Source organism: Ruditapes philippinarum, unplaced genomic scaffold, assembly GCF_026571515.1.
Source record: "Ruditapes philippinarum isolate M1 unplaced genomic scaffold, ASM2657151v2 ctg3890_1_1_1_1, whole genome shotgun sequence".
NCBI lineage: Eukaryota > Metazoa > Mollusca > Bivalvia > Venerida > Veneridae > Ruditapes > Ruditapes philippinarum.
Window position 1 is genome coordinate 860 of NW_026852091.1, and position 24,141 is coordinate 25,000.

The 24,141-nt window shown below is 33.5% G+C and overlaps 2 protein-coding genes across 2 annotated transcripts in view; both read left to right on the forward strand.

The window, feature by feature from the left end:
- Positions 1 to 205: 205 nt before the first annotated feature.
- The window catches only part of LOC132749003 (prolow-density lipoprotein receptor-related protein 1-like), a gene marked incomplete at both ends in the record, with an annotated part of 70,653 nt that continues 46,717 nt past the window's right edge, over positions 206 to 24,141 (forward strand). The window contains 2 exon segments of the mRNA XM_060738671.1: positions 206 to 410; positions 1,052 to 1,370. Of these exon segments, the coding sequence (XP_060594654.1) occupies positions 206 to 410; positions 1,052 to 1,370 (524 nt within the window).
- On the forward strand, positions 15,183 to 16,807 carry LOC132748993 (uncharacterized). The gene is made up of 3 exons (XM_060738659.1): positions 15,183 to 15,549; positions 16,101 to 16,382; positions 16,605 to 16,807. Exons 2-3 carry the CDS (start codon positions 16,124 to 16,126, stop codon positions 16,667 to 16,669), a joined length of 324 nt encoding a protein of 107 aa, XP_060594642.1. The 5' UTR covers positions 15,183 to 15,549; positions 16,101 to 16,123; the 3' UTR covers positions 16,670 to 16,807.

Below are 24,141 nucleotides of genomic sequence, written 5' to 3' on the forward strand. Positions count from 1 at the left end.
TTCTTGCTCAAGGAAACAACGGCTTGGCCCTGACAGGGTTTGAACCCAGGCGGTCAGCAATTCTTAGATCACTAGTCTGACGTGTTAACCATGCGGTCAAGCCGCCATATACAAAGGTCCGCCTCATACAGTATATCATTGTGATAACGACTACGGTCAACCGATATATATGAGTTCCTTGAATGAATGTTTTGTTATTCTATAGATTGATTTACTGGACAAATTGGAACAACGAGAAGCCTAGGATTCAACGTTCAAACCTGACTGGTGAACACCCAGAGGATGTTATTGTAAAGGATATTCTCACACCCAATGGTCTCACGATTGACCATAAAGCCAAGAAATTGTACTGGTCTGATGCCAGGTTAGACAAGATAGAGAGATGTGATATGGACGGTTCAAACAGATATGTAAGTTTCTCCGGTTATAAATGATTGAATACAAATTCATGTAAATTATTGAATACAAATTCACAGAAGATTTTTTGGGTTTTATAGATTATTGAATACAAATTCATGTAAGTTTCCCCAGGTGTAATTATGGAATACATGAAAGTTTTTCTGGTTATTTATTATTGAAAACAAATTCACATAAGTTTCTCAGGTTTTAAATTATTAAGTACAATTTCATGTCATTTTCTTTGGTAATAACTTATTTAATACAAACTCACATAAGTTTCTCGGGTTATAAATTATTTCATACAAATTCTACTGATTAGAGATTTAAATGTTCCATGTGAATATGATGACAATATAAGAAAATATCTCAGCAATAGGTAATACTAAAGCCTGTATTATTGTCTGTTAAATAACTAAAAATACTTTCAAACAATTTAACTGCTGGTAGCAACAAATTCTTATCATGCAATCAGTGCATACCATGATCAGTCTGCACATCCTGGCTGATCCTGGTCTGCTCTTTCAGTACATATTTTAAAATTTTACCCCAAAAAATTATAAATGGTTTGATCCAGATTAAAAGATGGACAAGTCCATTTAAGTTATTTAGCATGTTTAGGGTTAATTTTTATCTTCTTTTATCTGTTATTTAGGTAATCATCACATCTATACCTCAACATTCCTTCGGTCTCGCTGTTTATGATAACTACCTATTCTGGACAGACTGGATGCTCCGCGCTGTCATACGTGCTAACAAATACGATGGCACGGGTATAGTTTGGCTACGCAAAAATCTGGAACGTCAGCCAATGGGTATCGTAGCAGTAGCGGAAGATAGCGAAAATTGTGAGATAAATAAATGTCATGGAGATAATTATGGTTGCCAAGACAAATGTTACACTGATGTAACAGGCCAGGCATTCTGTCAATGTACCTATGGCAGATTGAAAGCTGATGGCAAAAGTTGCGCATGTAAGTTAATTTATTTTGTCTAGCTCTTCTAAATATAATAAGGTAGGTCATATTGGTCCTCGGTGTCACCGCATCTTTGTGGTTACTGTGGAAGTCCAAACATGTGAGTTTGCATACATAATGCCACCTACAAACTAGACTAGATGTTATTGTCAAAAATTGTTGAATCAAACTTTTATAGCCATGTGAACATGTACTTTAAAGTAAGGATGAAACAGTTAATACCAGTAAAGTGAGTTAGTGAAAGTAAGTCCCACTTTTAAATTACAATTTGCTGGAAAATCCAATACCATATGGTCAGACAGACCATCCTGCCACGGTTTAAAACTGTTCACTATGGAGGGGAAAAGATGTGTAATCTGCCAGATAACTCGGTTGGTAGAGCCGCAGAATGGTATTCCGAGGGTTCCAGGTTCGAGTCCATGTCAGGCTGCACATTTTTCTCACCCTGTGACTTTTTTGTATTATTTACAGATGTTGATTTGTTGACCTTGAAGTAAGCAATTTATAAATGAAGTGTTTGCCCACCCATATGGTTCATTCAAGTTGTGAGGGTAAAAAAAACATACATACATTGTTGTTCTGTTTGTCACTGAACTATATTGTTTCCTTAAAGAATGATTATGACAGCTGACCTCTCTTGTTTGTGCATTTTTCCAAAATTTTGTGAAAAATGTATACTTATTGTAATATGTATAACACATTTTGAAGGCAATATGACTCAATATTCTAAATTGCTACTTGAAAATAGCTAACAAACAAAAAAAGACATATTTGAGGTAAAGAAATTTTAAAACATCTGAGGAGAAACCAAATAAAAATTTGCATAAAATTAAGATAAAAAAATGGGCTTTTTTATATTTCTAAAGTATCTTCATCTTGATGTGCAGCTATCTTTTGATGGCACACTCATTTAAAGGGACTCCAGTGAAGTGTTTTGACATGACAGGATGGGAAATAATGTTTCAAGATTAATGTTCCATTTAATGGTGGTCTAAACCAATAACTTGTGTGCAAAATTCAGATAATTTGCTTCCAGAATGATAATAATTGAATAATCCAAAACTGAAACGCTTGCAACATTCTTCACTTAAATCAGGCTAAATTAGCATAAAAATACAATTTTTAATTTCGATTTGGAGTATATTTCTTAAATTCCTTTTGCATATCTTTTTGTTTTATGTGCCCAAGGTGATCTGTGTAAAGAATTCAAATTTATGTGTTTAGGCTTTTGGGCCCGAGACATATGAGTTCCTATAAATGGTATTTTTCTCCCTGATAACAATTTTGGATCAAAGAAATTGGTGTATCATAAAATCTTGGCTGTTAAACTTGATTTTAATTGTTATCATTTTCATATGATGAGTTGATTACAGTCAAATTATCATCACACCAATGTTTAGAACGATACAAAACAATTTCTTACCTAAAGATAGTAGTTATGATAAATATATAAAACTGACCTGGTGTTTTGATGTAAATTGTTCACCCCTTCAAATCTTTTAATTTATTGTTTAAAAACAATTTTTTGTTAGTTTCAGTAACTGTTTTAGATCGAAATAATGTTTGTACAAAAGTATTGCATGTTTGTTGAGAACTTTTTATTAAGCAGAGGCATGAAGTTGTGTTCCCTTACCAAACAGTTACTTATATTTAATACTGTTAGTTTAAAATTAGAAGAAATTACTGAATTTTATAAAGGATAAACTTTGGACTGCATCTTTGACTCAAAGTGTTAAATAAAGTTAGAACTTGTAACTTTATAGCAGTCAGTGCAAAAGAAAACTTGCAATCAAATTGATACAATTTCTTTCTTTCATGATTACAACATTTATTTTCTTCTCTTAAGAAAGGTTTAACTTCTGTATCATAAAGAAATGTGTCTGTGGACAGTTGGACAGTTTAATTGTCAAGGAAACATTGTTACATATTGTTCTGAACTTCTGTAAACAGTTCTGTGCAAAATGAGAAAGCTAAAATGAGATGATGAATAACAGCTTAAAAGCTTGCCTGCAAAGTTTCTACATCAAGAATTCCTGGCAGACTGTAAGCCTGGTTATGAATATAAATGAAACATATAATTACCATTTCTATGATACAATATGTATATATGTAAAAAGGTGATCAATTTACAGTGAAGACTGAGAAAAATGACATGACATTAGGGGGTATGAAATGTTTGAATAGGATACATGTAAGACACTAGAGGGTAGGCCTCAATGACTGATTGATTAATACATATAATGTATAGCTGGCCGACCTCAAATCATTTACTCTTTTAACATTGTGGGGTGAATTTCCCACTGGAGACATTTAGATCTTCCATTTGGATAAGATGATCAAATAGTTTGGAAGCGTTATTGGTTCTACCATTGAACCTTTTGTTCCCCTGTAGTGGGGATGTTGAGGGGGTGGGGGCAAGACGGAGACTCTTTTGCTGAGTGCTGCTGAGTTCATTCCCCCCTTGGACTTTGGATTTTTTTCATGTGAGGAAGCTAGCCAACTAGCTTATGGAACATCGGCAGTTCTACTCAGGTGCCCATCTGTGCCTAAAATAATGCACAGAGGGGCACCTGAGATCTTCCTCCACCAGTAAAGCTAACCTTAAAGTAAAACTAAACCCAACCAATAGAACAGAAAAAAAACAACCCTGAATGATCACAATAAAAAAGTACTCATGTGCCTTAATTTAAAATGTTGTGACTCATTTTAAATGCTGTTTAAGAATTCCCATATATAAACATCCAGTATGAATCTGTTTTTCATTCAAATCTGTTTATTTTTGAAAGACCCAGTTTATTTTAACAAGAATTATCAGTTAAGTTCATCATAAAATATGAGAAAATTGATACTGTAAATTGACATATTTTTTAAGTGAGGTGACAGATTTTATATTGACCAGGTATCAGGTTGTGCTATCGGTCATGAATTGCTTGTTTTCTTTGTTATTTTTTCATTCGCGGTCCATGATTTTGTGTTAGTTTAATAAAATTAACCGCAACACTCAAAAAAACATGTGACAGATTTTAACCAGCTTTTTCACTTTTAATTATTTATGGGCTACTGCTCACTGAAGAGGAAATTGATATTGCTCAGTTAAAATAAACAGAAACTTTGCCCCGTGCCTTGTGATATAAAAATCAATATTTTGAAATTATTCAAAGATTCAGCAGCTGGTGTGGGATGAAGGGAGACAATTCATATCAACTTATTTTTTAAATTTTCCTCTATGTTCTAAGCGACATGATTTTTCATCCTTGAATTTGAAGTCATTTTTTAGAAATTTATGTGAGAAATGCATCGTGAATTTGATTTTATATTTATAAAGACAATTTTGATAATGGTAATTGATATTTTGTTTATGTATTTATAATTAAAACCAATTTTGTATTTTTTTAGGTTTTTTTCAATGATTTAAGCGACATTGCTAAATTTAGCATGACAGTTTTGTAGTTCACATGTGGGTTTTTGTTGACAAAATGCATTCCAAGTAAAAGCGGCATGGACTTTAAATCAAGTTCGACAAATTGTATGAATTATTAACACATACTCTAAATTTGTTAAACTTTGTTTTTATATTTGTTATCTGTTTTATTCATATGGAATTTAATTGAAAACACATTCGAAATGGTCGGATATTTATTCCTAATATCTTTCCTTACCTTTATGGTAAGGTCATCTCTGGCAGACTCGAAAAATGAAACAGAATCAGACACCTCTAACCTAGGTAATATCTCGATTTTTTTTATAGTAGAAAATTCATAATCTACAGTCTTTCAGTTTGTTACAGAACAATATTGTATAACTATCATTTTTTTGTAAAGATTATCAGTAAAACAAAGAAAGATGCTGTATTGTAAAGGCACTCTCCTGGATTAGACTCCTATGTATTTTTCAGGAGTAAAACTTGTATATAATACACTAAAGAAAACGGAATGTTCCAGAATGAAGAAAGAAATTTTTTTAACTTTTAAAGTTTAAAATGTATATAAGAATATTAAACAATGGTTTAGACCCTTGGACTATTCCAGGATATATAGCCAAAGAGTTCTAACCTTTCCAGCAGGACCAGCACTATATTAATAGTAACTTGATTTCAGATATTTTAATAATTAATTTAGGATAAATGTTTTAATGCTGTGCTTATATTTGTGATGCAGTTTTAAATTTTCGGGCGTCTGTGTTGCTTCTGATGGCAATCTCCTGGAATAGACCATTATGTTTTTTATTTTGATATTTAACCAATAAGGTATAAGGCTATCGTAATTATGTACTACTGGTTTAGAACATGGGTTCTTATCCAGGATTAGACACAATATTACGATGTGCCAAAGCAAAATTCTGAAATATTTTTGTTCTGAGTTAGAATGTTGCTTCTAGAGGGGTGATTTAGGTGGCCAATAGCTCAGTTTTTTAGACCACTGACTGTCACTCCTGAGGTCCCAGTTTCAGTCCTGGGTTGGTCCAGGTTCAATCTAGTAATACAATGAAAAAAATTAGGATAAATCATGAAATTCTGAAAGTTCTCTGAAAAAACAAAAAAAAACATTTATTTTCGAGATTGAGAAGTGTGATCAATCATTTTTTCTCAACATATTTTTTCTTAGTTTTAAGATATTGAATACATTTACAAGAAATAAACAATGTACCTATGTTTGAATTTTAGGAAATTCTGATTTGAAATTTTTTTTCAGGTTTTTTTATTTGCAATTTTTCTTTGTCATAATTATAATCACGAGGATTACGCAATTGATCTAACCCACTACAAGAATTTGTTATGTCAATAATAACCCTTTCCCTGCTGGAACCAAAAGTTTTGCCTTTGTCGCCAACAGCCTGGCTCTATTCTGGTGACCAGGTGTTCATGCAGACAGACCAGGCTCTAGTATAATAATTTCAAAGCCTTTTGTCCTGCAGAACATGTGGCTGCTGAATTCTATGAGTAAGCTACTTTAAAGTTTATCCTACTTGTCCTACTCAGTACTGCATTTTCTATCTTTTCTGACAAATAGATCTGATAGAGATGAGATTTTTAACCATTACTACTTTTAAAATCTTGAATCACTTGTTTATTTTTCAATCTGGTCAAAATTTTTTCATCCTTTTTAGGGGAAATGTCAAAAAATGTATATGTTATTTTACTTATTGAATAGCATTCAGTGCAGACCGGCACTGGTTACATTGATAGATTCAGTTTAACATCTACAAACATGTACAATGCCAGTATCAAAAGTGGTTGTTTTTTGTGTTTTATATATACATGTACTAGTATTAAAAAAATGATAAATATTCCTTGTGCAGTGACAGCAGTGTTGAAATAGATAAAATAATAATGTTTGAAAAATAACGAACTCCATATTTTCAATATTTTTGGTAACCCTTAAAAATGCTTTGTTAACATATTAAATTACCTTCAGCTGAAATTACTAGTATTACATGTACTAGTAAATATAATGGCTTCACTTTAAATGGTACATGCAACATATAATGTGTGACAAGAAGCAGATAACGAAATAAATGAATAACCCAAAACATTATGACAATTTTCACACATACACATTTCAAATCATATTATTGATACTAGAAATATTTTAAGATATCCTGTTTCACTTAACACTGTTAATTATCATAAGCATTTTGTAAGTGTTTTTCTAGTGGCAATGGTCCATCCAATAACATTTATAGTTTCCTCATAATCATTGAAAATCAAATGATCTATGTCTTTTTTTAAAGTTGAAAATGAAAGTTAAAAAAATTGAGACCAGCTATACTATAGCATGGATATATTGTTTGTGAAAAGAAAGCTGTAATAGCATTTAATGATGGATTCGTGTTTTCATGACTTTCCTTAACTTGCTTACTGTTGGTTATTTACAATTTCAAACTTGTTAAAATCAGATAAAAAATGGTAAATTTGAAGTATTGTCTGATGACTATCAAAGTTTGTCAGATTAAAACAAGATGCAAGGTGGAAATGGAACAGCTCCCAGAGGATGGTCATTTATAGGAAACTGTTTCATTTCTAGAACTTCTTATCTTCCTATAATGTAGTATTAATGTTTTCCATGTAGCATTTAAGGAAATTTTACATTTTATAGAAACTTAAAATGTGAAAATTTCCTTCCCACAAAATACTTGAAAAGAGCATAAAGTAAAGGAATTTGTATAATTCACTTCATTTTTCTAGACATCCAATTTTAAATGATTTTCCCTCCAGTAATGATCTAAAACTGATGAACATTTTTAGCTCGACTTTTCTATGAAAAGGGGAGCTATCCTACTCGCCCCGGCGTCGGCGTCGGCGTTGGCGTCACACCTTGGTTAAGTTTTTCGTATCACCCAACTTTATTTCAGAAGTATTACAAGTATGGCTTTGAAACTTACCATACTTGTTCACCATCATAACCTCCATCTACAGACAAGAGTACATAACTCTGTCAAGGTTTTTGACAGAATTATGGCCCTTTTTTGACTTAGAAAGTGTATTGAGCTTGGTTAAGTTTTTTGTACCACCTCACTTTATTTCAAAACCATTGGAGGTATTGCTTTGAAACTGACCATACTTGTTTACCATCACGACCTTCATCAACAGACAAGAGGACATAACTCTGTCAAGGTTTTTGACAGAATTATGCCCCTTTTTGACTTAGAAAATACATTGAATATGGGTAAAATCCACTTATTGCCTTAACCCTTTGAGATATTGCTTTGAAACTTTTAATGCTATTTCACATCATTACCCCCATCTGTACGCAAGAGAAGGTAACTCTGTCAAGGATTTGTTTTTAAAAATTAAGGCCTTTTATCGACTTAGAATCTTGGTTAAGTTTTTAGTACCAGTCCACTTTTTGACTGAACTGTTTGAGATATTAATTTGAAAGTTGGAATACTTGTTTACAATCATGATTCCCAAACATGTCCAGGAGAAGGTAATTCTGTCAAAGATTTTATTTGAATTATGGCCCTTAACTGTCAATGTTTTGTATTATAGGCAAGCACTAAAAAACTTAAAAAATCTAAAAAAATTCATTCCTATCCACTTGTTCACTTTACCATAAATTATGTCATATAAACATTGCTGTAATATTCAAGGGTATCAAACAACTAGTTATTTTTCTCTTTTTGTACTTGAAATTAAAATCAGTAGTATATGCATATTTCACATTTTATCTCGCCTATTTGATTGGTGGACAAGTGACCAGCTACAGTGTTCAAGGGTATCACACAATTCAGTAAAATAATTCTTCACTAAATATCTTAATGCTCATGGCCATTGTTCACTTTAAAAATACAGAGATTCTTGTATTGCCTTTTACTGCAAAAACTTTTTTTATTGGCAAGCAATAAAAAAGTCGAGCGCGCTGTCTTACGGACAGCTCTTGTTGATTAAGTGGGTTTAATGGCCTCAACTGTGGTCAATTGATGGTTACCAGGGAGACCAATAAGCATGTGATGTAAACACTGTCTCCAAGGAGACCAATAAAATGAAATCCTTTGAAAAAACGCAATTCAATTAGTTTTCCAACATTTCCAGGCTGGCTGTGTCTGGATGTGATCATGTCTCAGACTGTTTTAGTAGTTTTGTGGAGTGCATTCAGACACTTTTAAAACAAGCCATTTCCTGTAGACTACCTGATATGAGCCGCATCATGACAAAACCAACATAATGGGTTTGCGACCAGCATGGATCCAGATCAGGATCCATGCTGTTCGTATCAGTTTCTCTATTTGTAATAGTGTTTGTAAGCAAACAGCATGGATCCTGACCAGGCTGGTCTGGATCCATGCTGGTGGCAAACCCATTATGTTGGTTTTGTCATGACGTGGCTCATATATGGTTGGGGTATTCCTATCACCACCATGATCAGACCATTTTCTTTTTTAACATTTTTGGAATGCCATTAACATTTGTTGGATTTTTAGTTACCAACATGACCAGGCCCCTTTTTTAAACATTTTTGGAATGCATAGTTAATATAGTATATTGAATGTATTTGATTGGAGAAAATATTGTCAAAGGTGACATTTTTTCTATAGCAGAAAATTTGTCTTTGGGACTCATTAACCCTAAGCCTCCTGACTGCAATTGATTCTTCATATGTGACCAGTTCAGACACATTTAATTATGGTCTGCACTGCTCACTATTCTGTCAGTATATCATTAAAATGATAAATGGTTTTGTCAAGATTAAAAGATGGACAAGTCCATTTAAGATATTAAGCCTGATAAGTGTTAATGTAATTTTTTAAGGGTTGAAAAAGCAATGTACATGACATTGTGGCATTCATAGTATTTCTTCCAGATGTAATATTGTGTTATGTGTTTTTGTTATTCATGCACAAATTGCTGCACATAGTAATGAAACTTTGCTACCATGTACATTATGTTCCTATGAATAATATGACCAAAAAGAATATAAATATATGCATTCTTTATGCTAACATGCATTTTTTCAAAGAAAATAAAGGGTAAGAGATTTCCTTCCAAATGCCATACCATACCATTTAATGATAGTATTTTTAATGCTTCCAAGATAACAAAAGGGATTTATAATACTGATATGGGAATGGAATGGTCAATAAAATCACCGAGGCTTTTATCATGTAGAGATTTAACTTTCTTTTTGATTAAATAACTAGCAACAGCTGTGGTTTCTGTCAGTTAATTCTTTATTCTCTAACAAGGAAAATGCAAATTTATATACATGTATTCCTAACAAAATCTTCATCAGTAAAATTCAGAATCATTGCCTTCAATTTTCATTTATAAAGAATTTTTTTTCCAGTTGTAGCTCCTCCTCCCCCCCCCCCCCCCCCCAAAAAAATACAACAAAAACAAACCAAAAAAGCAACAACAAAATACAAAAACAACAACAAAAGAAAAACAACAACAAAAAAACTTTGCTCAATCAATGATATTCTGCAGAATTTTTCCATTGCATGTTCTTAAATGATAAAGTGGTTATTCAAATGAGAATTCAAGTACAATATATTGGTTTTTGAATTAAATGGCATTGCTTTGCACGCAAAACAGTAAAATTGCATTATGAAGTTTAAGGATCATCAAAAAATAGTTGAAAGATTTTTTTTACAAGATTGAAAAAAATAGATTGTCTGCGGATGCCAGAGATAAAGGAAACAAAAGTAATTTTACAAGATACTTTGTATAAACTTTTGAGAAAAAAAAACAGTCAGAAATTTAGAAGAACCACTGTGTAAATTATGATATTTAATTGGAACCTCACTGTGAGTGCCGGTTACGAAACCTGGAATGATGCCACATGATGTCTGTTAACTGTGTCAGTGCTTACTACATGGCACTAGGAACAGTCTGAATTATTAATTAATACCAAACCTAAATCTAGCAAAAAGAAAATCAACATCTCCTTTAGATTATTTGTTTGTCTGTTTGTTTGTCTGGGTTTAACGGCACATAGACACATAGACACATAACTGGCCTTACCCGTAGGATAATATAATTGTTAATATAAGATTTGAAACCTAAAACAAGGGTAAGTAGTAAGAAGGTTACAAAATGAGTTAGTACAGGTTTATTTCTTTTAAGTAGTCGATCATTGTTTTGTAAGGAACTGAATATCCTTTAGAATCAAGTACTGTTCCTAGTAATGTACATTGATTATATATATAACCATAAGGCAAATGAAGTCATGGCACATTTCGATATTAATTATTCATCAGTAAAATTATTTCTAATTTACATGAAGCATAGTTAATTAATGCAATACTTTCCTAATTAAATTTTCTGACTCTTTGTTGTTTTGGCATATTGGAACATTATTTCAGAAGTATGGTCTGATGTTAGGCTGTAAGAAAATTATTCTTGTATTTCTTTATGCTAGAGGGTCGGTTTATTTGGAGATACATATATTATAAGTTGTAGCATCAATAATTTTGATAATAGAGACACCTTTTTCCTGTTACTGGCTTCTTTCCCCGAAACCCAAGGGATAATTTAATTGGGTAAATTTTATATAGATCAGAAATTGCCTGTATTATAATGTCATCGAAAAACAATTTGAGATCTTATATAGTAATTAGTTAGCATCCGTTGATTCCTCAAGGGGCTGTCTGTACGATACCAGAATAATATTATTGCAATTTTACTACATCAAAATAGATTACAATTACATGTATATATCAGAATGTTGTTGATTAAATCCATATATACCTTGCAAAATGTAAACAATAGATTAGTTTGGCATCCAAAAGTAGAGATACATGAAACTGCTGGAGCTGGGATGGAATGCTTTTGGAATGTTGGTGGTTCTACTCAGGTACCGTACCCACTTGTGCTGGAAACTATGAATGGAGGGGCACCTCCGTCTCTGCAGGGGGCAGCAGATTCAACCCATGAATCCAAAACAGACAGTCTGCTCATGGTCTGCACTCTTAGCAATTCAGTCAGGACATATTTTAAAATTTCTGTTAACAAAAGTTGAATGGCATGGTTCTGTCTAGATTGAAAGATGGATGTGTGTGTGTGTTGGTGGGAGGGGGAAGAGAGGACAAGTCTATTAAACGTATATACAAATCTTAGTGTCAGGCATGATGACATGTTGCCAATCCTCTTTTGATATACTGAAAGTGCAAAATGTACATGCTTAAGGACAATATAAAATAGATTATACTTTTTTCAACTAAGAGCACTTTTACATCTTGAACTTCCACTTTGACATAAAAACATTGCCTGTATAGGATCAAGTTTTGTTTTAAAACATCAGGCACATATCAATTGATTTAGGAAGTGTGTCATTTAGGATAACTTAAAACATTATCATTCAAGTGACTTTTTGATTAAATTGATGTACTGCTGAAGCTTTAACATAAAGCTTGTTTTTTCATTGGCTGATATTTTATAATCATTTATGGGATCATCCTTATGATTTTTCCATGATTATCTGCTTCATTCAAGTTTCCTTGTTTACTTTGGTAAAACTTATAAAATACAGTGTAACCTGTGCAGAGAGGCTCTCTCTAGAACAAGTACCTCTTTGCAAAAAAGATTTCAATTCTTCTCAAAGAAACCATCCACAATATATTAAATATCTCCAGAGCAACACACTGCTCTCAGCAACAACTAAAATGTTACCTGTATACAATAACAGTATAAATTATTCCAAAAGAAACAGTTCACAATGAATTAAATATCTCTGGAGAAACACTTCTCCTCAACAACACCCAAAATCTTTATTTCTCCCGAAGGCTGTAGTATAATATTATACATGCAATGCTAAGACCCATTACTCAAGAGCCTTAATCATTACAGGTATAGAAATAGCAAGTCTGTACATTTTCAAACATGTTGCCAGCTAGCCCAACAAATTGTGCACTATAGGGCTTTTTTATTATCTAGACTATGGTCACCCTTAAAGGCCGATGTCTGTGTAATATCAGTTTATAAAGTCGGTTGGTCTTGCAGTCGAGATATTGAGACTAGTTGCCAGCCCGAGTAAAATAGCTTTCAAAATTTTCCTTATGATCTCCCAAGAAAATTATAAAATGTCCTGTTGTAAAGAGGGAAATTGAAATGAACAAAGTCATTAATAACAAGAAGAAGGTTAAGAGATACAAAATTAGGATGTGCACTCGGTCTCATATTGTAAAAAAATTCATGGAAATTTTATAAACTGTTCCAAAGGCATGCAGCTATTAAAAGGATCAAATAGTTTGAAATAACAAACGTGATTGGTTGAGGATGTTTAAATGTGTCTTATAATGAGAGATAAGAAGAACCGGGTTTCTTTGTTAAACTTCAATTTTAGGAAACATTGCTGGGGAGAAAAAAATTGCAGAGTGCATGCAAAACATTTTCAAGAGAATTTTTAGTGATAAGAATTCTATTTTAGTTACCACTATTCTTCTGAGAAGTGAATTTGTGTCTACTTTAAGAACAGAAACTGTTGCATGCTTCAGAAATTGAAATTGAAATTTCAGTATTTAACAATGGATTTTAGAAATAAGATTTTGTTTCTTTCCCAATAAAACAAAAAGAGAGAGTCTCTTGTACAGGGTTGCAAGTTATTGTACATTTAAGTACATAAGATCATTTTAATATTTTTGTCACTAATTTGCCCGAGTATCTCTTTAAATCTATGTTCATTTTACTATTAATTTTATGAAAATAACTGTATAAAATGTGTTCTTGTTAAATATTCATCATGATGAAAGTTTCCCTGAAAATAATCTCATGTTGTAGCATTCCTTTTGGCTGCAGGGGTGATGTATCAATAATTCCATTGGAAATAATTGGATTGAAATTGACTTTTATCGTCTGTTTTGAACGTATTGCCCGTCAATAATTTGATTTAGCCGAGTCAATGTTGGTTTTAGAATTAACTTATTCCTTTACCAGAAACACTTCAATCAAAATACATTATTGATATTTTCTTTTTCCCTTTTTTTTGTGAATTTAGATTTTATAATGTTATTTTTTGTCTTGCTTTGAGTTCTTTAATAGTCTGTTGAATTCTTTAATAATCTTAGCTTAAGGCTTTAATTTGCAGACTGATAATAATTGTATCTGAAATTTGTTGAACTTCTTAAAGGCATATTATGCCTCAGAGACAAGTAGTTTTTCTTCCTGGAATGTAAATAATACTTAAAATATACATGTTTATATGTTTGGTTTAAACATATTTATTAAAGCTCGATTGGGAAACAAGTTCTTGCAACTTACATTAATCTCTTTAAAGTCTGCTTCCAGGAACCAACCAGTACTGGTGTCATATATAGAGAAACATGGTCTGAAATAATTTATTTTTGCTGACATTTCAAAATTTGTTTTAGTAAAATATCAATAAAATGATGATTTAAATGACTCGTGGTTAAATCATATGACAACAGTTAAGATGTTATACTTTGATAGGCTAATTCATGGTGCACGTGCATATGACTGTACTTTATAATATAATGATACGAGTGCAAACAAGTATGTTTAAACTTTGTCTTCATATACAACAAAAACTTCATATACAAAAAAAAAAATCCAAAAAAAAAAAAACCCATAAACTTTAGTGGTGTGTGTATCACATGTCAATGTGTATTCTTTTGCACTCACATTTAGTGTAAAATAGAAAGTCAATATAGACACTGCACCATTATGACAATGTGGTTAAAGTTTTGTGGGTTCAAATCACTTACTCCTTAACTTGATATAATTTCATATCTTTTTTCATCTTTTCTATAAGGCTATTTGTACTATATTACAGCTTGAAGGTCAATTGCAAGGTTCAACATGTAGGGGAAATTCTAAGTAAATCTTCCGTCTTCTTTTAACATGAAAACCTACATCATAACATGTATGAGGTTCTCATAATTAACACATATAATTCAAGAACTTGGAGCAGAATAGTTGTAACTCCTTCTTTATGTTATACTAGTTACTACTGTTTCACACAAATCCTTGATGTGCTTCAGTATGACTTAAAAAACAAGCAAAACAAGCAAGCATATAGTATGAACACAGGTAATATTATTAGCTTTTAAAAAAAGCAATAGCATTTTAAGATAAATAAAAAGACTTCCCATGGTTATTTCTTCCTGAGTTTTGTCGACTATTAAATAAGCCACATCACGGAATGAACAAGTGTGTTTGTACTTTAATAAAATAACTATAATTAGTTTGTACTTTAATAAAATAACTATAATTATTTTTCTCTTAACGGTATAGTTTGGCCAAGCTTAATATTAAAATTGTAATGCTGTAGGCATTTTATACATTGTGTTAGTTGGACAGCAATTCACTTTTCTGTTATATTTTTTTAGATGATTAACACTTTGATTCTTATTTTTCTGCAGGGAATTCCCCAGGCGCTTTTAGCGCATCGGCACCGATGCGCTAAAATTTCAGAACAAGAAATCCCGATGCGCTTAAAATTATCATAGCGCTTTAAAAAATGACCGATATCCCTTTCTTTTGTGTCTATAAGTTAACCCCAATTAGCCAAATAAACAAGCCAATATACATGTCCTGTGTAGATAATTACCCGAGGCGTATACACAACCCGATACACTGATTGCCTTTAGACTGTGTGACGTCACAGACACCTGTCATCGATGTCTGCAGACGACTGTTGGTGCACTTTCAGGTGTTGTCAATTACCGTGTATTGAGATGGGTGCAATTTAACCGCGGCATGTGTGATATTTACATGTTTCAGGTAGGTGTAATAACTTTTATTGCTTTGATAATATAATTGGCATTAATTGACATGCGATATAACAGTTTGATATTTTGGGATGAATGGGTTAATTGTCTTGATATAAGTGTAATGTTCAATTTCATCTATCACTTTCTTATGATCGTTACGTCTAAGCAGTACTGTAGTAATAGTATTAAGATTTCAAAAAATAATATGTCTAACATGAATAAGGGAAGCCAAGTTCACTATCAATTTTAAGAGTTTTTTTTTTGTGAGCAATGTCGTTGAAACTGTCTCAGGATCATTTCGCTTTTTTTTTCTTTTTTTAATCTTTGATTAAACTGCATAGATATTCAGAAATAAATTTGGTTGATGGCTACTTTAACATTGAAAACATTTACGACTGTTCATTATCAACTTGCAAATGAGTGAAAACAACAACAAAAACTTTACATCAACAATCCCACTTAGTGACAGCCAATTGGTCATTTTCTTTTTTAATTAAAAATGTCTTGTAATCTGTTTCTGTTCAGTGAATCCCCAAAATGAAAAAAATATTAACTTTGCAGGCCCTCTTTAATCGAGCCTGTTCATGGACAGCTTTGTGAAGTGCAATCTACTGTCCTACCCCTTAGCATTGGTTTGTCAGGACATACAGGAGCTGGCCAGGCACTTTGGTGTAGATATGGAGCAGTGCCGCAGCCACTGGCACCAGGTACGTGCCAGTCTAGAGGGGACTGATCAGTCAGCTGACCAGACCATGACCTGGATTACTGGCAACCTTTCTACCAGTCATCCAGCTCTTTACAGAATTGCTGCTGTAGGTATCCTCCTCCCAACCTCTACTGCAGGTAATTATTATTAAATTCATTCATTCTTGAACATTAATGAAATTCCAATGACAGTTGCAGATGTGTAACACTTTGCTAGAAGTTTTTCAACATTTCAAATATAATTTTTTTACTTAGTTAAGTTTAAACAGGCTGGAAGTTTTAAATTTTCAAATCAAACAAACAATATAAATAAAAGACATGAGGTTAACATAAATGATTACTTTTATGTATTAATTTCAGATTTTGAGCGAGGATTCAGCTGCCTGAAGAGAGTTAAGACTGAAAACAGGAATTGTCTCTCTTAAAGTTCTAAACTATCTTCTTGCCGTCTCCCTTTAAGGACCCCCATTAGAATCTTTCAACTTTGAGAAGGCAGTCAAGGCATGGAATGACAACAAACCTAGAAGACAGGCCCACTTTTAATGATGTTAATGAAGAAACTAGAAATGTGTCATCATGCCACGGATGCCCCCGCATGCAGCCAAAATTTCAGATGGTGCATTAATTTTTTTTTTTCATTTTAAGTTCAAAGCCCTTAAAACTTTTCAATGTTAACACAAACCATTTCCATACAACGTTCAAGGCACTGAAATTATTCAGTCTTAACCTTTAGAAAAAGCATATTGCATATTTGCAGCCAAAATAATGGCTAAAAGAATGAGTGCTGAAACTGAAAGTTCAAAATTTTTCCAACATTCAGGAAAGATAAGTTTGTCTAAAATCATTGAACCATGACCAAATTCAAACTTAAACTGCTTATTCTTAAGATGTATCTATATTATTTTCAAAGTGAAAGGAACATAACTCTGCCAAAAAAACATCAAACCCTGACCAAATTCCAACTTGACCTGCCCATTCCTTTGACATATCCATATGTCAAATTAAAATTTAAAATGTAACACTGTTAGGTAGATAATGAACAGAAACTGTAAATTTCATATTATTATGCCCCCGCCATGTAATGGCCGGGGCATATAGTGTTACCCTGTTCCGTCATTCCGTCCTTCCGTCCTTCCGTCCTTCCGTCCTTCCATCCTTCCGTCCTTCCGTCCTTCCGTCATTCTGTCATTCCGTCATCATCAGTTTCCGTTCATTATCTTAAGAACGGTTGGGCACATTCAACTCAAATTTGACATATGGATATGTCATGAGAAAATACAGGTCAAGTTCGAATTTGGTCATGGTTCGATGATTTTTGGCAGAGTTATGCCCCTTTTACTTTGAAAATAATATGAAATTTCAGTTTCCGTTCATTATCTCAAGAACGGTTGGACACATTCAACTCAAACTTGACATATGGATATGTTATGAGAAAATACAGGTCAAGTTCGAATTTGGTTATGGTTCGATGATTTTTGGCAGAGTTATGCCCCTTTTACTTTGAAAATAATATGAAATTTTCAGTTTCCGTTCATTATCTCCCCAACGGTACAACACAATCAACTCAAACTTGACATATTGATGCGTCAAAGGAATGCGCAGGTCAAGTTCAAATTTGGTCGTGGTTCGATGATTTTTGGCAGATCTATGCCCCTTTTACTTTGAAAATAATATGAAATTTTCAGTTTCCGTTCATTATCTCCCTCAAGGTACAACACATTCAACTCAAACGTGACATATGGATGCGTCAATGGAATGCGCAGGTCAAGTTCAAATTTGGTCATGGTTCAATGATTTTTGGCAGAGTAATGCCCCTTTCACTTTGAAAATAATATGAAATTTACAGTTTCTGTTCATTATCTACCTAACAGTGTTACATTTTAAATTTTAATTTGACATATGGATATGTCAAAGGAATGGGCAGGTCAAGTTGGAATTTGGTCAGGGTTTGATGTTTTTTTGGCAGAGTTATGTCCCTTTCACTTTGAAAATAATATAGATACATCTTAAGAATAAGCAGTTTAAGTTTGAATTTGGTCATGGTTCAATGATTTTAGACAAACTTATCTTTCCTGAATGTTGGAAAAATTTTGAACTTTCAGTTTCAGCACTCATTCTTTTAGCCATTATTTTGGCTACAAATATGCAATATGCTTTTTCTAAAGGTTAAGACTGAATAATTTCAGTGCCTTGAACGTTGTATGGAAATGGTTTGTGTTAACATTGAAAAGTTTTAAGGGCTTTGAACTTAAAATGAAAAAAAAAATTAATGCACCATCTGAAATTTTGGCTGCATGCGGGGGCATCCGTGGCATGATGACACATTTCTAGTTTTCAAAGTGAAAGGGGCATAACTCTGCCAAAAATCATTGAACCATGACCAAACTCGAACTTGGCCTGGGCATTCCAAAAACATATCCATATGTCAAATTTGAGTTGAATGTGTTGTACCATTGGGGAGATAATAAACGGAAACTGAAAATTTCATATTACTTTCAAAGTGAAAGGGGCATAACTCTGCCAAAAATCATTGAACCATGACCAAATTTGAACTTGACCTGCGCATTCCATTGACGCATCCATATGTCACGTTTGAGTTGAATGTGTTGTACCTTGAGGGAGATAATGAACGGAAACTGAAAATTTCATATTATTTTCAAAGTAAAAGGGGCATAACTCTACCAGAAAATCATCGAACCACGACCAAATTTGAACTTGACCTGCGCATTCCTTTGACGCATCAATATGTCAAGTTTGAGTTGATTGTGTTGTACCGTTGGGGAGATAATGAACGGAAACTGAAAATTTCATATTATTTTCAAAGTAAAAGGGGCATAACTCTGCCAAAAATCATCGAACCATAACCAAATTCGAACTTGACCTGTATTTTCTCATAACATATCCATATGTCAAGTTTGAGTTGAATGTGTCCAACCGTCTTGAATAATGAACGAAACTGAAATTTCATATTATTTTCAAAGTGAAAAAGGGGCATAACTCTGTCAAAAATCATCGAAGCCATAATTGAACTTGACCTGTATTTTCTCATGACATATCCATTGTGTCAAATTTGAGTTGAATGCTGCCCAACCGTTCATTAAGATAAATGAACGGAAAACTGATGATGACGGAATGACAGAATGACGGAAGGACGGAAGGATGGAAGGAACGGAAGGACGGAAGGACGGGATGACGGAACAGAGTAACACTTAATATGCGCCCGGCCATTACATGGCGGGGGCACTAAAAAAAAACTGAGATATACTCATTTAAATGGGACACCACACATACATATAAATGTGATCCACATGTGGAACTTGTGTATAATATAATTGTTATTTATTTGAATTGTTGGAAATGAAAAAGTAAAATAAAAATAAGAAAAATGTTTATCAAGTGAAGCTTTATATTTGTTTAAACAGCCCACAGCAGTATCTTGACACCACTATCATATTACTACATGGCAAAAAATTTCATCGTGAATGCGGCTCTCCTCTCGTGCGATCGATCACCACCGATACTCAGTCGCTCTCTCGCCAGCCAAGTAACTCTCGACCCCCCCCTTAGGAAAGGAAAGGCATTTTAACTTGCAGTTATTTAGCATTGTTTTTCTGACCAAAGTTTAACCATTTATTAAGCAGTGTCCTTGACAAAGTGTCCGGCTACTCGTCGTAGTAGATATCTAAGCTATCTCACTCTCTGCAGATCGTCTGCTCTCTCTCGCGCGAGGTTAAGAATGCCTTCATATCGGACTTGATGAACAGTCGTGCTCTCTCTGTGCTGTGACATGCTCTCACCACGACCCGATCTTATAGAGCCATCCACTCAGGCCGCATGTTCGCTGTCCATAGATCTCAGTCATGCTATACAGGAAGTGAATATTCAGCCGACCTCACCGGCGCCATCATAATCAATCTGACTATACCATAGTCGCATCTGCTCCAGAATTCAGCTGTGAGGATCAGCAGTCATCCTCCATACACCCATCGCGGCCTTTCTGAAGCTGAATCGCAGCACCTGCACTACGCATATATACCTTGCCCCATATATTACTCCATATGCTTGCGTGAGCTTAGTCTGTATTTCTCTCAACACCGACGTCTCTCCGTATAGCTCACTGGCCAGCTCTAATCATTAAAACTACACTTTCAAAAACACTTGAAAGCCTTTATATGACCTCATAATAACTGCAAAAAAACTTCCAAAAAAACTGTCTGCATTTATTTGAGCTATATAATACTGTTAACAACTGTTCACATCTGAAAATAAATGTACATGTACATGGAATTTCTATTACATTGACACATATGTATGTACATAGATTTCTTACAAATCACCAAATCCCCTAACTTTTCATGAACTCAAAAGCATTGCCCTTTTAGTTTTCATTAGGCAACCAGTTTGATTACTGTGTGGACTTATAGTTTTGGACACTTTTAATGTATTTAACATTAGAAATTGTTAAGACGAACAACAGACATATTGAACTGTCAAAAATCTCACAATAAGCCTCTGGATCTTTTGAACTTTGAGATTAAAGGCCATATAATGCGTTTGTAATGAGCAAAAATGTTAAGTAGCAAAAAATCTTATCCAATGACATTGTTATGAACAAAAACGAAAAAGAAATCATAGTATTTCTCTCTAAAATGGTCAAAATGTTGAAAAACACCATATAATTCTTTGTAACGCCTACAAGACGTTACACCAACTAGTGCTTACATTTAAAAAGCATTAAAAGATTGGATAACATTTTAAAAAAGTTATTTTATTTCTTCTTTGATGGTGATATCTTTTATATTCTAAAGGCTAGCTTGTCTAGTGTACATCATTTACGTTATATTGCAATCCAGTGAATTGATGATCTCTGGTAATCAAATGAAATGTTGATCTTTGGTAATCCAACGACTTCTTTGCATTTTCACAGATATATGCACACAACAGATAGGAAGCTCTAAAAATAGATAATAGTCAGATTCAGACCCACAATCCTTTGCAGGCTTCGGTGATAATTGGGTTTTCCCGATAGTCTCCAATTTTCGCATTCTCGTTAAACTTGGACGATATCCATGAATTATTGTTAACATACCCCTACATAGATTTTCATCAGAGAAATATTTGTATAGAAAAGTGTGTATAGTACCTTTTACAATAAATAACTATTGCTTCTTATTTAAGCAAAAAAATGTTTCATCTTCCTCCGGGAATTCAATATGACGGTGTTTTGGCTATTTTTACCCAGGATGCATCAAATCTCTGAAAATCCCCGACATATGATAACTTATAAGAACACAATTCTGCCACAATTCTGAACACAATACTGAATTTAACTGTGTGACATCACAGTTTCTATATCAAAAGTTTTTGACCCGTTTTATAGATTTAAGCTCTCACTCTCCTCAGCTTTGAACATCATCCACGAGTAAGTTGAACTCCTCCCTTTGTGGCCTTGTGGTACAATTCTTATCTGAAATCAAACAAATACATTTCTCTACATATGGAAATATACCAAGAATATATTGAATACGAAATAAATACAAATCACTTGGCAGGACGTGAAGTGAATGCACACTTGGTTCAAGCGAGTAAAATCATTGCAAACTTGACAAAATGGTTTTTCTGTGTCTTAAATATTTACAAAACTCTCACATATATTTTCAGGTAAGTGGGTTTGTATTGTTATTTGATTTTCTTTTTAAATGGCCTTCATGAAGGAAGTGTTTATGACACACTCTTGTTCATGGGGCCTCAGATTTGTATAGCTTTGGTTATACAAAGCTATTGAAGTTATAAACTGGTCATGTACATATTTTTTTGAAATTTGATAAGTGAAAAATCCAGGGCAGTTTTTTATGCTCATTTATTCACATATGTAAGTTTTGAAGTTCACCAAAAAAGGCAAACTTATGAAAATATACTGGTGTATTTTTTTATTATTTATTTATTATCATTGTTATTTCCTGTAATTTAGTGATGTTGATCATTATTTTCTGTAAAGTGGTTGATTCTACTCAAGCACTCAAGGGAACAAATAACACAACATAATGAAACGGTTTTTTTACAAAGTCAAGGGAAATTTAACTCTACAAATACGGGATAAATCCACAAGCGGAACCCAAGGTACACAACTAGTCATATGCTGACCAACCTTCCCGTAAGGCTTAATGACTAGGTCAAATCCTTTTTGATTTACATGCGACAAGTTGAAAATTGCAAAAAATTTCTAAGTTAAGGTCAATAACTCTAAAAGATAATAAATCCACACGAAAATATCCAGTGCACAACTTCACATGCCAGGGCTCCAGATAATTTTTTAGGGCAATGAGTATTTACTCATTGATTTTTTTGTGAATGAGTAAAACTTGAAATCTGAAATTTGGCGGGAGTATTTTTACTCCTTAAAATGTATGTAAAAGAGTAAAACATTTATTATGCTTCCATGTTTTTTGCATTATCTAAAACTTGTAAATACAAGATATGTCAAAGTTCATTTCTTTTGCTTTTTTGGACCTTCCCTTGCGTTTATTAATCTTGCATTTCCAAACCGCAGAAACGGGCATTACGTTTATAATCTTGAACCTGAGGCATGTTTTCTGTTGCTCATACAGTGGCTACGCTCATTATCTCATTAATTATAACCCTTTGCCGATTTTTTTTTTTTCGGCCCGAAAATGACGAGATCAATCGTTTTAACTTTTGACAGCGACATTGTACCGGATGTTTATGAAATTGCCGTTAATGTCCACCACCTTACTATACATACGATAACATCTGATGATAGTCGGAACTACAGGAAGTTACCGTTAGACGTTGCCAAAGCATTCATACGCAAGTTAATTCCCACCACCATACTATACATACGATAACAACCTGATGATGGTCGGAACTACAGGAGTTACGGTAGAACGCTTGCAAAGCGTTTAGACAAACTTAAAAATAAGATACGCCGAGTTACTTTTAGATTACTTTACGCGAAAAAATGTGCTCAATGCGTAAACCTGAATTTTGTGTGCTTTTCATACGCTTAATTTTGTTTTGACTCATGCGTAAACGTGTTATTCCATGCGTAATTTACGCGTATACGCATCTTATCTGGAGCCCTGACATTTTGCTGATCAACATTTCTGCAAAGTTTCATGACTCTATGTCAAACCATTTGAGTTACATGCAGACACTAGTTGAAAATTGCAAAAATTTTATACTAGGTCGAGGGCAATAAACTCTAAAAATACTATATTAAATCCAGAACAAAAAATACCAGGTGCCACATACTAGCTACACATGCTAATCCAACATTCCTGTAAAGTTTCATGACTCTAGGTCAAATACTTTTTGAGTTACATTCGACACAAAAGAGAACAGGACGGGACAAGGGTAAATCTAAATGTTCGCCACTAAAGTGGGGGCCAACAAAAATATCTTGTTCAAGCGTGTTCAAACCACTACACGTCCTGCCGCCTAATACAATAACAGATTAACAGTCATCGAATTAAGCACTGGACCCGTGCACCCATGACCAGTGTAAATTTTAAGAGAATTAATTAAATGTATAGTAGAATACAATTCAAAACGTGGAATTTCCGGACAAGTATATTTAAAAATCTTAATTCAATGACTGAGATTAAGTCATGTATTCAGGTTAGTGCTTAAAGATATGACAGTCACTGTTGTGCTATTTTGTTCTTTGCAAAATCATCATGTGGGATTTATTTTAATGGACAGTATTCAGATTCTCTAGTATAGGCTTAGGCAGTGTCAATACCAAACCATTTTAGCTTTAGGCTGTCACCTGCGGACTGGACACTGACGATTAATTTTGGCGGCCTTGACAACATTTAGTGGTCCAATAATTCCTATACATGCCCACAGAAATATAGAGATTAATCCACACTCAAAC

Bases quoted from the DNA above. Each gene is read 5' to 3' on its own strand.
- LOC132748993 (XM_060738659.1), top strand. From the start codon at position 16,124: ATGGACAGCTTTGTGAAGTGCAATCTACTGTCCTACCCCTTAGCATTG. The intron at 16,383-16,604 runs GTAATTATTATT...TATTAATTTCAG, and splicing joins CCTCCCAACCTCTACTGCAG to ATTTTGAGCGAGGATTCAGC.